General features: G+C 39.0%; 3 protein-coding genes and 1 non-coding gene across 5 annotated transcripts; 2 read left to right on the top strand and 2 right to left on the bottom strand.

The window, feature by feature from the left end:
* Positions 1 to 1,350: 1,350 nt before the first annotated feature.
* cep97 (centrosomal protein 97) lies at positions 1,351 to 7,879 on the bottom strand. 2 transcript variants are annotated; one of them, XM_015966200.3, is made up of 11 exons: positions 7,586 to 7,879; positions 4,751 to 4,893; positions 4,504 to 4,662; positions 4,301 to 4,402; positions 4,102 to 4,215; positions 3,840 to 4,006; positions 3,590 to 3,754; positions 3,301 to 3,479; positions 2,557 to 3,205; positions 2,357 to 2,432; positions 1,351 to 2,056 (listed from the first exon to the last, which is right to left on the bottom strand). In XM_015966200.3, the coding sequence occupies exons 1-11, from the start codon at positions 7,668 to 7,670 to the stop codon at positions 1,583 to 1,585; spliced, it is 2,313 nt and encodes a 770-aa protein (XP_015821686.1). In that variant the 5' UTR covers positions 7,671 to 7,879; the 3' UTR covers positions 1,351 to 1,582. The 2 variants fall into 2 exon arrangements, with proteins under 2 accessions (XP_015821686.1, XP_070400104.1); XM_070544003.1 differs by lacking the exon at positions 7,586 to 7,879 and adding an exon at positions 5,289 to 5,535.
* rpl24 (ribosomal protein L24) lies at positions 5,428 to 10,302 on the top strand. Its single transcript, XM_015966203.3, has 6 exons — positions 5,428 to 5,861; positions 5,989 to 6,064; positions 6,534 to 6,644; positions 7,347 to 7,483; positions 9,965 to 10,028; positions 10,176 to 10,302. Exons 1-6 carry the CDS (start codon positions 5,656 to 5,658, stop codon positions 10,254 to 10,256), a joined length of 675 nt encoding a protein of 224 aa, XP_015821689.2. The 5' UTR covers positions 5,428 to 5,655; the 3' UTR covers positions 10,257 to 10,302.
* LOC129165007 (small nucleolar RNA SNORA23) lies at positions 6,818 to 7,000 on the top strand. Its single transcript, XR_008564481.1, has one exon. It is a non-coding gene; the product is annotated as a small nucleolar RNA SNORA23 (small nucleolar RNA).
* Positions 10,303 to 10,457: 155 nt separating the features above from the next.
* mpc2b (mitochondrial pyruvate carrier 2b) lies at positions 10,458 to 14,754 on the bottom strand. Its single transcript, XM_015966204.3, has 5 exons — positions 14,420 to 14,754; positions 12,773 to 12,813; positions 12,191 to 12,275; positions 11,790 to 11,901; positions 10,458 to 11,341 (listed from the first exon to the last, which is right to left on the bottom strand). The coding sequence occupies exons 1-5, from the start codon at positions 14,511 to 14,513 to the stop codon at positions 11,290 to 11,292; spliced, it is 384 nt and encodes a 127-aa protein (XP_015821690.1). The 5' UTR covers positions 14,514 to 14,754; the 3' UTR covers positions 10,458 to 11,289.
* Positions 14,755 to 15,044: the final 290 nt, after the last annotated feature.

The raw sequence follows: 15,044 nt of genomic DNA, 5'->3' as shown, positions 1-15,044 counted from the left end.
ATTGTTGATAATATTACTACATTTCAAGGCTTTTTCAATACAGTGAAATTAGTTGAAACAGAGCCGAGTTGTATTAGAAAACAGCAATCCGCACAGCCCGACAGCCCGGCCAATCTGGGATGAATTAGTGCTGCCTCAACCTCCTCGTCTTTCATTGGGTCACTGGAGTTTAAATTAAGTGGATGCGAAACCCATGGGGAGGGCTCTGCATAAATGAGAGTAAAGTTGAATTTTAAACGCGTTAAAACTGTCACAAAGTGGCGTTAAAAGCGGCGTTTTATGTCACAGAACGGCGAAAAAAGCGGCGTTCAATGTCCGTACCAAACGCCGTATTTTACGCCACCCACACAGACAACGCGTCTGGGATTAGGGTGACGTAAAAAACGGCGTTCAATGTCCGGAAAAAACGGCGTATTTTACGGGCGTTCTACGGGACCGTTCAGAACGGCGTAAATTACGGCGTTCTGGCAGAGTTTTCGCCGTATTTTACGACGTCTTGGCACGTCAAACGGCGTTTTTTTCGCCATTTCTTAACTAGACGGGTTGGGAAAGTGGCGTATTGTGACAGTTTTGGCTTGCCATACATTCCAGCCGCGTCACCGCGCGGAAAGTGAATGCGTCAAGCATAAACCAAGCTTAAGGTGGAGCCACTAATTCATGCAAACATTGGAGCTGCTAATTCACTCGTCCCATGGCCTGTTTCACCTTCTGTTTTCATGATGAAACATAATCCCTCAACTTACTCTTGACTTTCTTTATATAAAGAAAGAGATAAAGATATGAGGGAAAGGATCAGTTGGATTTGTTTAATATTTTATGACTTTTTTTGTTTTTAATCTAGTTCTGTTTAAGATCATTATGATTTTATGACTTTTTATTTAGTTGGAGCAGAAACGGGTGGAGCTGACTCTAGGTGCATCTCCACCCTCTGGAGCAGCTCCACCTTCGTGGTTCCGCAGGGAGCACCCTCTCCGCCGGACGAGGCCCCCTCCCTGAATATAACATGAACCGAGATGTGGCTGGAGGGTAAATTTAGCTACCGTGCCCCCTCGTGGCGAAACACTTATATGATTTATATCCAGTCATTTTCTAATTCCCAAGAGTCTAAATTATAAGTGAGTATTTTGAAATATCTCATTAAATGCAACTTTTGCAGTCCGATGCTAATATGACTACAGGTTTATTTAAAATTTTAGATAAGGCAACATTTTTTCTATTACCCAATAACATTGTTCAGAACATATAACTGATAGTAGCGTGTTTGTAACAGACACGTGACATTTTAGAGGTTATTAATCAGTGAGTGGATTGCTGATAGTTTAAGCACATAAATTAACAGATTCAATAATATTCACACACCACATTCAATCAATTCAATAAAGAAAGTAAAAAATATATATATAAATAGCAGAAAGGATATTATAAAACATTTTGTATTACATTCACTGTTAGGTAATGTTTCAAGCTTTCAGTATTATGAGCACTTTTATCTGGCTTAACAAATCAATATGAGTGCAGCTTTAGGCTGATCTGTATCTCCAGTCCTATGTTACACACATTCAGTAGCGCTTTGGAGAAATGTTCAATATGAGAGGACGTTCACAGAGTCTGGATTGATTTCTGCTTCCTTATTTGTGGGGGAGTGGTTGGTCCTGCTTGGTGACTCTGATGGTGTTCCGATTATATCGCTGTTTACTTCTTCAGCCTCCTCCTCTCTCTGCTGCACAGAGGACAGGTACTCCTCCAAAAGGCTGCATTCTGCACTGTCCACTGCATCACCAGTGAGGCCACCTCGAATGGGGCTCAGCGTTCGCACGGTTTTTATAGTGTCGGCCGTCCCGCTGCTCAGGAAGCTGTCGTCCTGTGCTGCCTGGCGATCACTGGTTGATTGGAAGCCGGAGTCGGGGAAGGAGACGTCTGTGCTCGGTGGGTTTGTGGTGACAACAGGTGGGGGGGTGTTACAAGGTGCAGGAGATGAGATCTGAACTGCGCTGACAGACTTCACAGCTGCCAGCTTCTCCTCTACGGACTGCTTCCACTGCTGCATGGACTGAAGCTAAACAAAAATAAAAGTAAAGGATAAAAATATAAGTGATAAACTACATCTCAGAGTAGCAGGTTAAGAAAAATTGACCTGATTGCAAAAAAGAAATCTACATTTTATAATATTTACATTTTTTGCATTTTTAAATAAATCAGAAGCAAATTATCTGCACTTAAGCTGCTTAAAATGTCAAAACTGCTCCTTATTTTACTTTAAGCCTTCAGTTTTTTTAATTTACCTAAATATCTACTAAAAATGATTATAGCACTGACTAAACCGTTACTTAAAGTGATCATAAATGCAATTTCTAACCTCTTTCCACAGAAACTTCACAGCCTCCTCCTGAACCAGCCGTTGCAACCTTTCCTCCTCATACTGCTTTTGCACGCTGCAAAAAAATCAGGTTAAATTTAACAAAATCTCTCAACTTCCAGACATATATTAAGGTATAACTTTAAATAAAATGGTTAATAAAGAGATTTGTGACAGTTAATTCATGTTAAGTCACTCACGTGTCCAGTTTGTTCGACAGGAAGACGATGTGTTCTTGCATCCGCCGCAGACGGATTTCGCCGCGCACCTCTCTGGCTGCAGGATGACAACCCCGAGTGTAGTGTCCCCTCCACCAGGACTGGATTTTAATTGCTGCATTCTCTGCTTCTATCAGACTTGACTTGTTGACACACGTATCTGCTTGTTCCATCTTAGGTACTTTCACTTTGGCTTTACCAAAGTCAGGAGATATTTTTAGATCATTTTGCGATGAACTAACTTTGACTGCTGATGCAGCTGCTGTAGTTGCAACAGCAACAACCTCCTCTCCAGGAGCCTTCCTCTCATCTTTAGTCATCGGAGACAGGTTATTTGCCTTGCTTGTGTTGAGCTTTTTGGGTTGCGATGGGCGCTTTGGTGCCAGAGAGTCGGGCTCGAACGTCTCGGTCTCGTCTTCGCTGTCAGAGCGGGCCGTTTGCGACTCAAAATCAGACATGAAGGGGAGAAAGGTGGACTCTGAGGACAGCAAGCTGCTGTTGAGTTTGTCCTCATCAGTCTGCACATCCTCCAAATAAATGCACTCGCTGGCAGGTTTTGTGCTGCGAACCACTGGCAAAGATCGATGGGAACACTCAGAGCTCACCCATGTGTTAAACTGCACCACTGGTTCTGCACAAAAGCAGATAGTATCAGCAGCTGAGCATCAAAACACCAATAAAAACACATCAGAACAACTTCAACATGGAGGGAAAAAAACCTTTTACCGTTCTCTTGGACAGAAGGAGCAGCAGCTGGTAAATGTGAGGCGACTGGCTTCACCTCCTGAGCTCCACACTGCGGACTCGCACGTGAGGGACTGAGCTTTTCCACGTCAAGCTGAGTTGGACGAGGCGGACTGGGACAGCCACCTCGTATCTCCTCCAACAGCTGGCGCTGATGAAACCTGACACAAACAAAATTCCAAAACAAACTCAAGCTAATTTTAAAGGTGGATAAGACATCAGAATACTCTTGCTTTAATGGTTAGTATTTCCATTTGATTAACATGGATACCTCTGTTTACTGAGGATCTTCTCCAGTTTTGCATCTTCTGCTGTCTCCAGGGCTGGTGATGAGGTCAGAGGGCAAACAGTGGCCAAGTACTGAACCAGCTGGACATGCTGCCCTGGTCGATATGAGCGACCTTTACCCTGGCTGTAGAGCCACTCTGCTTTGAGACTGTAATTATAAAAATAATTTAAAAAAAAAAGTAAGATACAAAAACCTCCAGATTGTGGTCAATTAGAAGATTACAAGAAGACACCTTTCTTTTTGTGTCACCACATAGCCGTCGAGGACCTTCAGGTTCAGACACCAACTCATGATGTACGGTCGATAATCGCAACTCGGCAACATGGGCGTCGCCATGACACAAGGGTTACACATGATGGACAGCTGCTCCAGTTCATGAAGAGGAGCAAGATACGACACCTAAAGAGTAGTCATCATGGTTAATGAAAAACTATTGTGTTTTTAGGTCGTATCATCAAGATAAAAAAAAAATGAAAGCAGAAAAAGCTGATTACCTCATTAAGATCTCTTATCTCGTTTTCTGCCAGGGACAAGATGGATAAATGAGCAGGAAGGTGCACAGGAACAGTACGAAGGGTTGTTATGCTGTTTCCATGGAGTAAAAGTGTCTGCAGTGGGATTGAAAAACAAAATCAAAAGATACACTGAAGAAAATGTTTCGTATGCTATTTTTATGCACATATAACCACTGACCTTTAATGCCATCAGTTTAGTCAGATCACCAGTCGTTGAGATGTTATTGTCAGACAGATCCAGGTGCTGGAGCGACACACAGGTGTTAAGCTGTTCAATGACCTGTCACAGACCAAGGAATCTGTTAAACCTCTATCATCATCCATGAGGAAACGATGTTGGCAAATACAAGAATGTAAAAACAGGCATTAATCTAATCTTACTTTAATGTTGTTGCCAGACAGGTTGAGCCATTTCAGATGACGCAGATCTCGCAGCCCTTCGATGTAACCAATACTGTTGTTGGGAAGATTGAGTACTCTCAGCTCAGTCAGCCGAGAAACACTCATCATTCTCACCAGGCGATTATTGGCTACCGATAGCTGATTAGAAAATGATGAAGATTTTAAAGATAAGACGTTGAATTAGAAATCATGAGTTCACCCATTTACTGTAGGTCAATGCAGTTACCTGCTGAATGCTGGGGCATCGTTCCAGGTGATCCAGCTTCATAATGTTGTTACGGTCCAAGATGAGGGTGTGAGTATCCTCAGAACATGTGAAACTGGAATCTAGTTTCTGCATGCCTTGATCTGAAAAATCCTTCACAGATCCTGGCAGTATATAGAATATAGTTAGACTGACACAATACCAATTAAAAAGTTAATAATATATTTACTCTTTTTCTCCTTTACACAAATGGTTACAGCTAGCGAAGGGCAATTTCAAAACTGTATCAAACACCAAAATCAAGGGAAAATAAATGCATATTATCCCTACATTTAAAAGCAAAATGATGGGTCAGTGTAAGAATCTTTGCTTTGATGTGTTTAACACAAAACTGCGCGCATTGTAAGACGACAGAAATGACACAGGATGTTTTGATCTGCTCATAATCATGCTAACGGGCTAGCGGTAGTCATCTGATGCAGCCATCACTCCAATGTCCAGAAAAAACACGGAAATGTTACTTTTTCTGTAAAAACAAAACAAAATTTACACCACCTACCATCAACTATATCACTCTGTAAATCTGATACACCCATCTTGTTGCCCCAAACAACGGCAAGCGTTAGCTAGCAAGGGGAGAGCAAGAAGCGTCGTTAGGTTGTCAGATGCTGTGCGAAAGGCATTGTGGGAAATGCAGTTCACTTATTCACTTTCATTGGTATATTGCATCGACTTTCGTCTTAAAAAGACTACAGTTTTCCAAAAGCGCGCCGACGTCCCGACAGCCAAGTTGTAGTGAAAAACCATAATTAAAAAAAAAGACTGGATAAAAACGTCAAATTAAATATATAGGATTCAGTGTAAAACTATAATCTTTTTTATTTGCATCATACATTTGTTTTTTTCTTTACGTTTTGTTGCTGCGCATGTTTGGCAAGAGAGAAATATTGTATGAACTTATTGTAGTCATATTATTATTTTATTGGTTTGAGATTTTTGTTAGTATTTATCCAAAAGAAAGAAGAAAAGTGCCTAAAACGATATTAAAAGTGTACTTTGAAAGTACTCTAATTCTGTTTCCGCCTCCGTCATCTCTCTTTCCGGTTGTGAGCCGTCTCGTAGCCATCATGAAGTAAGTGTACCGAATAAAAATCTAAAGCCATCTCAACATTTAAATAAAAACGATTAATGCGTTAGCCATATAAAAATGTATTGTTTTTGTTTTCCCTTTTGTGATGTATTATATTTGTCATTTTCAGGGTTGAGTTGTGCAGTTTCAGTGGGTATAAAATATACCCCGGCCATGGCCGCCGATATGCCAGGATAGACGGAAAGGTAACTTCATCTTGTGTCCCACACCGGTTCTGTACTTAGCCGGTCTGTAATAGATATTAACATTTTCTCTAAATGAAGTTCATCGTATCGGAAATGTTATTGCTCCGTTTCTGTTGTATCTTCTGAAAGCCTTTTTACATGCTACAGTTAACGTTAGCAACCAACGTCATCATTAAGCGACTCATACGAATTTCCATGATCAAATGTAATGTTTCTAAATGTACAGCCACAAAATGTTACCAAGTGTAAATGCTATCTATTTTTGTAATGTATGTTGCATTAGAAGTAAGTTGTACGATTTAATGATGTATGACTTACATTTTAATGGACCATATCGCTTGTCAGTACAGCAACATTTACCATCTGATCTAGCCCTGGAAGTATTTTTAACCTGATCGTTTTAGTAATGTAATATGTGTTGAATGTAAGACGTTCTGTATAATCAAATATATTTAAATGTTTTTGGCAGGTCTTCCAGTTTTTGAACGCCAAGTGCGAGTCTGCCTTCCTGTCTAAGAGGAACCCCAGACAGATTAACTGGACTGTGCTGTACAGACGCAAGCACAAGAAGGGCCAGTCTGTAAGTGGCAGCTTTTTACTAGTCTTCAAGGACGAGGCACTTCTGATTTATTTATGTTTTCTTAGGAAGGTCCTTTTGAATGTTGCGGTTTTGAATTGATAACATTCATTGTAAATTTTCTTCTATTCACACCATTATTCATGCATTAAGTTGATCAAGCATATTTGGCTGCGAGTGAACGATGTGCATGGTGATGGTCCATGTTATGTGTTGTTGCTGAACTGTGTTTTGCAGTTTAACAGCAGTGCTCACACCACACCTGCAGCCATAGAACAACTGGGGATCATAGTACTGGCCTTTGACTGTCTTTCTTTTGGCATCTCTGCATTGGCCAGCCTCCAAACTCTCCAACATAATATTTTTCACCCATTTGTATTATTTCAGGTGTATTGCAAGATGGACAGTTTTCACAATTAAAATATGAAATTCCTTGAAGCGGTGCAGTCAGTTTTGCATTTTTGCTGTTTTAATTAACCCAAGTAAGGGTTTGTAGCATGCTCAATGTTCATTTCAAACTTTAAGTCTTTGTCCTTTAAAGTGTTCTTGTCCTAGAAATAAAATAGTTAAGTGTTTCATTAACTCGTTTATTTTGTGTTAGTGGTACCAGTTTTACTGATTTTAGAGTTGTGTGTTGTTGACATGCAAAGCACATTAAAATGTCACATTCAGCATGGTACAAGTAAATGTCATTTGTGTCAACAGGAAGAGGTGACAAAGAAGCGTACCCGCCGTGCAGTAAAATTCACGAGGGCCATCACTGGGGCCTCCCTGGCTGAGATCATGGCCAAGAGGAACCAGAAACCCGAGGTCCGCAAGGCCCAGAGGGAGCAGGCCATCAGGTCAGTGGACAAATTATAACTAAAGCTTGGAACCGACCCGGAGTACACATGACCAGACTGGTTTCAACAAGTGTGATTAAAGACTGGGATCACACACTTAACTGGTATTGATGAGGCTGTGAGGGATCACCGAGTACAGTTTCTCAAACCAACTTCCGACTGAATCCATCAAACTGCCAAGCTGCATCTACAGTAATAGTAGAAGGAAGTAAACATTAAAAACACTGCTGCTGTTTGCTAAGATTAAAAAGAAAAATTAGGGTTGGGTTAAGCCATGGAAGGGTTAACGTTTGAAATTTGGACTATCATTGTTTTGACATTCCTACTATTTATAAAATAATTTGAAGCCATTTCCCCACATCCCATCATTTCTTAAACATTAGCTGTTAACACATATTTGCAGATGAGTTTAACAATTTAATGCAACAAATTTATAAATTTAAACATGTTTGACTGCTGCTGACTTTAGGTCGGGTCTTTTTTGCACTCACATTTCTTATTTTTACCCCATTCACACATTTTGTTCCAACTAATCATGCAGACTAGACTGTTCCCAACTAGTGCAGACAGAAATGGTCAAATCTGACATAATGTTGTGTCTTTAGCTTTGCTCCTATTTTCTCAGTAAAACCATCAAATTTGACTTTACTGAGGTGAATGAAATGTTGGAGCTTTTTCTCACTGAACCTCAGTTTGACCTCAATGTTTTCAGTCCTAAACATGCTCTCACTTTATTCTTATCTGATAGCAACTCAAAGGGAAGCAGTTCTGACTATCAGAACAGTGATGCCATTACATTACTTTAGCTACAGCTTCTCATTCGGAGCAGGTAAAGGAAGAGACAATTTTCTATAACATGTTTTTGCTGGATCATTTAAATAATGACCGAAGCAAACTGTGTTTATGGATACTTTTTAGTAGTTTCAGCTTGTGTTTGAATTTTAAATTTAAAGTGCTACATAGGATGACTTTAAAGGGTGGGTTGTACAGCCATGTTATTAATAATGTAGCCTCCGCTTTTCCGGTTCGCGCCTCACTTTTTTTTTACAGTAGCGGCCCCAAATGATCTAATACATGGATTTTCTGCTTCCTGATCATGTGACGTATGCGAAGATCGGCTTTAGAGCTGTTTGTTCTCATGGTGCGGGGGCTCGTTCCAATGCCCACACAGTAAAAACATGCAAATGACGACTTAAGTCAATGGCAGTAAATGAGTTAACATTCAGCAAGTTAGAAAGGTTGATGAATGTGTGCGTCTGTTTTAGCCTGGTGTGCCAGACTCGTCCTCTTGTCTGTTCTACAGAGGACGAGTCGGGATACTCGGAGGCAGACAGCACCATGAGGGGTGGGACTCGCCAGCTCAAAAATAACCAATCACCAAAAAAAAAGCGAGTGACGATTGTAATTTATTACCTGTAGGCAAAGATGGCATCTAGTGACAGTGCAAACATCTTTTTTTTTAAACAAAGGCTTTTTAGCACTTCATGTTGAGGTTTTAAAGACATGTCCAAGTCATTTCGAACAAAGCCAAAGCAAACTCCGTTTCAGAAGCCATCTTTGTTTTATGAGAAACTGAGTGTGCGTGACGTACGCTGCTCAGCACTGATTGGCTCAGTCGGTGGAGTTATTTCAATAGGAATGCTACCAGGTCCTTTGCTTTCCATGAGAAAGCATTGGCATGGCTGTCCATGCTACATTTGTTATACAACAGTTACACTGAACTTCTGCGCCATTATAATTGCAAGTGTTTTATCATATATATCAGGGGCGTCAAACATGCGGCCCGCGGGCCGGATCCGGCCCGCAAGCGGGTTAAATCCGGCCCACAAAATGGTTGTGTTAACTTTATTTTCATACTTTACAATGTAGAGTGAAAATAAACTTATCATTGTGAGCAAGTTTTCTCTGTAATGAGTATAAATAAAACAAAGCTGCGCTCAAGGCTCACACAAGAACTTGAATCACATCCTGAAGTTGGCTGCCACTCAGGATGTGACTTCTGATATTGATGTGCTGGTGAAAGCTAAAAGGTGTTAAGTAAAATGAGTCAAATATACTTAAAGTGCTGCATGAAACAGATCTAGCCATGTGATCTGTAACTCTTTGAATCACTAAGGAATGTTTTTTTATTTATTGATTTTTTAGTTTTTTCAAATTTTCAAGTACACTTCAGGAGTTGTACTTGTACTATTTTGGATACACTGTCCTCAGGCTCCAGCCTTGTTTTATATTGATTGTATTAAAACAATCTGAAGTTGTTTTAAATTTACCGGTTCGGCCCACTTGGGACTAGATTTCGCGCAATGTGGCCCCTGAGCTAAAATGAGTTTGACACTCCTGATATATATGAATGCAGAAGCAAATGGGTAGTGTTTCCTGGCTTTGACCAAAAGTTTGTCTGCATCACTTTAAAATCTATAAAATCACACCAGACTGGTTGTCCCTCCAAATTAACCAGTATTAATACTTTTGTTCTTTCAGAGCTGCAAAGGAGGCCAAAAAGGCAAAGCAGGCCGCCAAGAAGCCTGCTGCTCCAAGTGCAAAGGTAGGATCTGCCGTTTAATTCTGTGGATGTAAATCTATGATCCCTGATGCTTAATTCAGCTTTTAGATGTTCTCTATAGTTGAATTGTACTTCAGTGCTTTCATTGTTTATTTTATTGTGCTGCATTAATGTGTTACTCTCTCATAGACCTCTGCAAAGACTGCACAGAAACCCAAGATCGCCAAGCCCATGAAGGTCAGCGCTCCCCGCGTTGGTGGAAAACGCTAAACCAACTCCTTGTTTATGCTTGTGAATAAAAAGTGGTTGAACCTCATTTGTATTGTTCATTCTGTAAGATGAGCCGTCTGAAATGGGAATGTTGGCTCTTAAGTGTTCAGTATGAGATGCAAAGTTTATTTTAGAAATGACCTCATTTTTAGAATGTTTAAATTCACAAACTTTCATGTGTAAAAAGTTAAAGCTCTGATGTTAAGGTGTTGGACAATCTTTATTACCAACACAGTTCAGTTAATGATCAAGGCTCAGTCGTTTACTTTTGAACAGTCTGCTGAATAATTAAACAATTAATGCTAAATTATGGGGATTATACATAAATACCAAAATTATTGTGTCAATTTTACACAAAAATAACTTAAAGGGCAGCAATATGTTAGAATAAGTACCAATGTTTACTCACGGACTTGCTGCAATGAGGGAGCTGCAGTTTCACAATTTAAGTATAAACATTTGTTCTCAGATAAAATTAAAAAAAAAAGCTATTAAAACGGAAGGATACATGATAATCAATGATAATTTGACTGCTGAGGTACAGTTGTCTGGACTCCAAAAAAAATATGTGATGAAATTCTTACTAAATTGATTATTTCATTTCCTAAACCACATCCTACATAGATCTAGATGCTATGATTTTTATCCTCTGGGAAACACCTGCCTGCGGTAGTTTACTACACCTGAAGAACAACGTTTGAAAAAGCAACTTTTCCCAGCTAGCTAATGAGACACAAATCATGACGTTAAGTCAGACGCTGTACAATCATAAAACTTGATGAGCAAGTAGAACTTGTGCGTTGATGATCACCATTCTTAATTAGTTTAAGAAAAAATGTTCTCTTTGTTAACGCCCTGAGGAAATGTGGTACTTAGGGGAAAGTGCATATTTCCTGCAGGGATATGAGGCTTGATGCGGTGGAAGGTGGTTATGGTGAGGAAGTTATGGAGACAACGTGGGATGGAGAAGGATGATGGTGATTATGTGAGAGTCTCCAAGTGAGTCATTAGTAACGTAGCAGGATGACGATCCTCAGGAGGTCTGAGCAGCTTCTTTAGCCTGTGCCTTCTTATCTTGCTCATGCCTGTTAGGAAAATAAAGATAAAAATCAGACAAACATGATCCCTCTTCAGTGCAGAGATGATTCTTTTGTAGTCTTGGGTTTTGTTTTTTAAATCCAGGCCAGGTGACATTCTTTTGTTAGCAAGCACCTTTATTTTTTACTTCCTTTTTTTCTCAAGTTTCTGATCCTATTTTTTCCAAACAAATACAAACCTTAAAAAAGAACAGAATGTTCTAAGTGAATTATAATTTTATTTACTAAAAAGTAATTTATTATTTTCACATCCATGTTTATAACTTCTTATAATCTTTGGAGTGTAACAAGCTTTAAACACAGACTTTTAGAGTTAAACATTTATTTGAGCTACACGACACTGTCAAAAATTAACCTAATTGTTTTATAAATCTGGTGTTATCAAGAACATTTATTAACAGAAAGCTACTGGGCAGCTGCAATTTCACAAACACACCTCCAGATCCTGTACAGCTGAGAAATTCCCGCGCCACCGACGAAGAAATTAACAGCAAAAAGGTTCCAGTTCTTCGGGATTATAACCAGAGAATATCTGGACCAGATGAGCCCTGAAGGAGGAGGACAGGGGGTTTGTGCAAAGTGATGAAAATCCCTCATTATCTATTAGAACAGGGTGCATGTTTTGGCAAGAGAGTAACAGATAAGATTTGTTTGAAGTAACAGATACTGCAAAAAAGATGCAAAAGGCAACCTTTGGCACACATCAGTGGAATGATCTCTGAGCTCAGAACAGTAAACCAACAGAGGGAAGTTTTTGTTGTGTGCACAATTCATGCAGATGTGTTGGTCTGAAATTTCTGATCAATTCTACAATAATCCTTTAGTATCCAGTCTCACCAGTGGCTGTCAGCACTCCAGACTGGGAGGTACTGAGTTTGTCTGCTGGTCGAGTCATGTCAGCTAAACCGGCAAGAACCAGACCCTAAAAAGAAGAAAATGGACAGTTTTTAATCAGAAAAACATTTAACTCATAATACCTTGCTTAAAATGCAATTTTTGTCTTTAAGGCATTTTTTGTACTTAATTTGTTTTAATTTTTACTATTTTAACCCTAAAATATTTAGCCTTTTGGTCATTAACCCTCTGGAGGCAGGCGTTGCAGATTTGCATCAGTTAGAACCTACCTACCTGGTTACTCCACATACGTATTTCGTGAGCATTTTTTAACTCAGAACTGAAGTACCCCTGAAGGACTTAGCTGTTCATCCTTTGATCAAAACTTGTTTTGAGCCTGAGAGGGTTAAACCTAATTATACTTTATGCATTACTGATTAGATGCTAACAAGATGAAGATAAATGAAAGCTGTGATGACGAGGTTAAATAGATCAAACTTTAATTCTGTCAGAAAATCGCAAAGGTTAGAAAACAACATGTGTTGGTTTATGTACACACGTTAAACTGTGTGAAAGTGCATTTACCCATTTAAACATCGGAGCCCAGAAGAAAACTGTTTTTGGACCTGGAATTACAAAAGACACACACACACACACGAGATTTAGAAGATTTAAAAAATGTATCATTTAAATTTGAGTCATTCACTTTACAGCTGAGGTAATGGAAATGTGACGATACTCATTTAGGTTTTAATCTTATTTAAATATAGTGTAACTAAAAACATACAAATATTTTTTATGTCAACTGTTCCACTCTGTATGTCAAACATCAACATGAGGAGTAGTGTCAGAACTACAGGAACTAAAGTCATCATGACAAACTAAAATAACAAATAAAGCTCTTGATCACAAAACTAAACCTTCAGATGCCAATTCATAGTAAAAAAAAGCATTTTCAATAATGCTTAAAACTACGTTTTGTGTCCTCTTTTCACTACTTTTTAATGAATTGATCCCTAATAACTTTAATAAACTTAATATATTGATTTGGTAAACTCGAGTCTGAACTTTGTTTTGTTTTAAAGCAACCGAATCCTATATGTATAAATATCTGGAAACACTCTTCAGTTTATCCTGGGCTAAAAAAAGAAAAACGTAGGACGCCGTTGCTGCAAATCGCTATCCAGGGAGTTGGCTTTTGTTTCCGCCCCTTCATACCTGTTCAGGAACACGTCCTTGACTTAATGAGCTTCTCGGAAAAAAAAGAACAAGGTTTGCACATTGCTGGATTTACTTTATTCTCACTTATTCTAATGAATGCAAGGATCCATGCTGGATATATTAGGTTAAAGGAGTGTTAAGCGAAGCTTATTCTTATATTTTGTGGGTTTCTGTCAAGAATAAAAGTCATTCTTTTATTGGCAAATGTTGCTACTATATTATTGTCATTCATAGAAACTAGACTGGAAATATGAACTTTTATAAATATAGAGTAAAGTTAAGATTTTAATGCTCTGAGTGTAGAGGTCAATGTGCTTTGGTATTTCACAATTCTTTCACAAAGGCAAAGGTTTTGTTGTAAATGTGTAATAATTTTCCAGTTTCAGATTAGCCAAAAACATCAAACAATTGCTTATGTACTTCTTTTGATACTTTGAAATTATTTATATTTGTTTAATAGACAAACTAAAGCATTTAAAAGGGTAATCTTATTTTCAATTAAAGTCAAATAAAATAGAAAACTAAATGTATCTGGTTAGGGTCCAACATTAATAACTTTGATAAAGATCTATAAGCTCATCTGTTTTTACTGATCTTAGTAAAGATATGGTCAGCACTGATAACTGACTCATTTGTGTCACTAGTATTTACACATGTGGGAAAAAAAACATTAGCATTAATAGTTGAGTTTGTTGAGAGGCTAAAACTTGTAAACAGGCAGGTCTCAGCACCACACAAAATAGACTTAACAGGCTTTAAAGTAGAACGCAAAAAAAAAAAATTCCTTCAAATATATAAATTCTTTGCAGCCTAAGAGGCTTAGATGGGCTTGGGGCAGACTTAGATCTGCTAGAGCGACATGAAAACATTGACTTTAAGTTCAGGCATCCAGACAACAGCTGCCTTTTATCTTCTCTGCAGGATGCTGTATACAAACAAAACATAAATTCCACCACAGCGGGATAACCCAAAAATTGGCTAAAGAAATCAAGAGTACATAGTGTACTTTACCTGCCGGGTGGTTGTACAAAGGTCTCAGTTTGGCGGGCAGCATATGCTCGATGCTGTCCAAAATCCTACGGTAGGACGCTCTGAGCGCAGCCATGATTGGAGATATTCAGGTACGAAAGAAGCGACTAAAGAAGCTAGCTAGCTAGCTAACTGGTAAATTCGGATGGTGTTTGCTTTGGCAGCCACAGAACTATATTACTTGGTCGTCTGTAAATAACGGGAGAGTTTTGCGTTAGTAGGACGCTACTGCCCTACTATCGACCTTCCACGGGAAAAACTAACACCGGCTAGCTGACACGACGAGGTGACTTTCCGTTTGACACAACCTTCCGTCTGAGGCGGGGTTACATGATCATCTCTTGGTTCCCACTGGCTCTGACAGTGAGAGCCTCAATGTGATTGGTTTATATGGGGTTGTTAGGTTTTTATTTGTTCCATCGAGTAGGTAACAAGGCGGTGGAAACTTCAGGTTCCTGTGGGCAAACTTAATAATCGATTGCAAAACAATTATACTTTTGTTTTATAACATTTTATTGCGCATACACTGCACACAAAAATGTGTGAATTAAGAAATTTGTTATGTTGGAGAAAAACATTTTCTTAGATATTATTATAACTAAGATAT

Source organism: Nothobranchius furzeri, chromosome 14, assembly GCF_043380555.1.
Source record: "Nothobranchius furzeri strain GRZ-AD chromosome 14, NfurGRZ-RIMD1, whole genome shotgun sequence".
Taxonomy (NCBI): Eukaryota; Metazoa; Chordata; class Actinopteri; order Cyprinodontiformes; family Nothobranchiidae; genus Nothobranchius; species Nothobranchius furzeri.
Note: the sequence above shows the minus strand (reverse complement) of the source record. Positions and strands in the feature narration are given on the sequence as shown.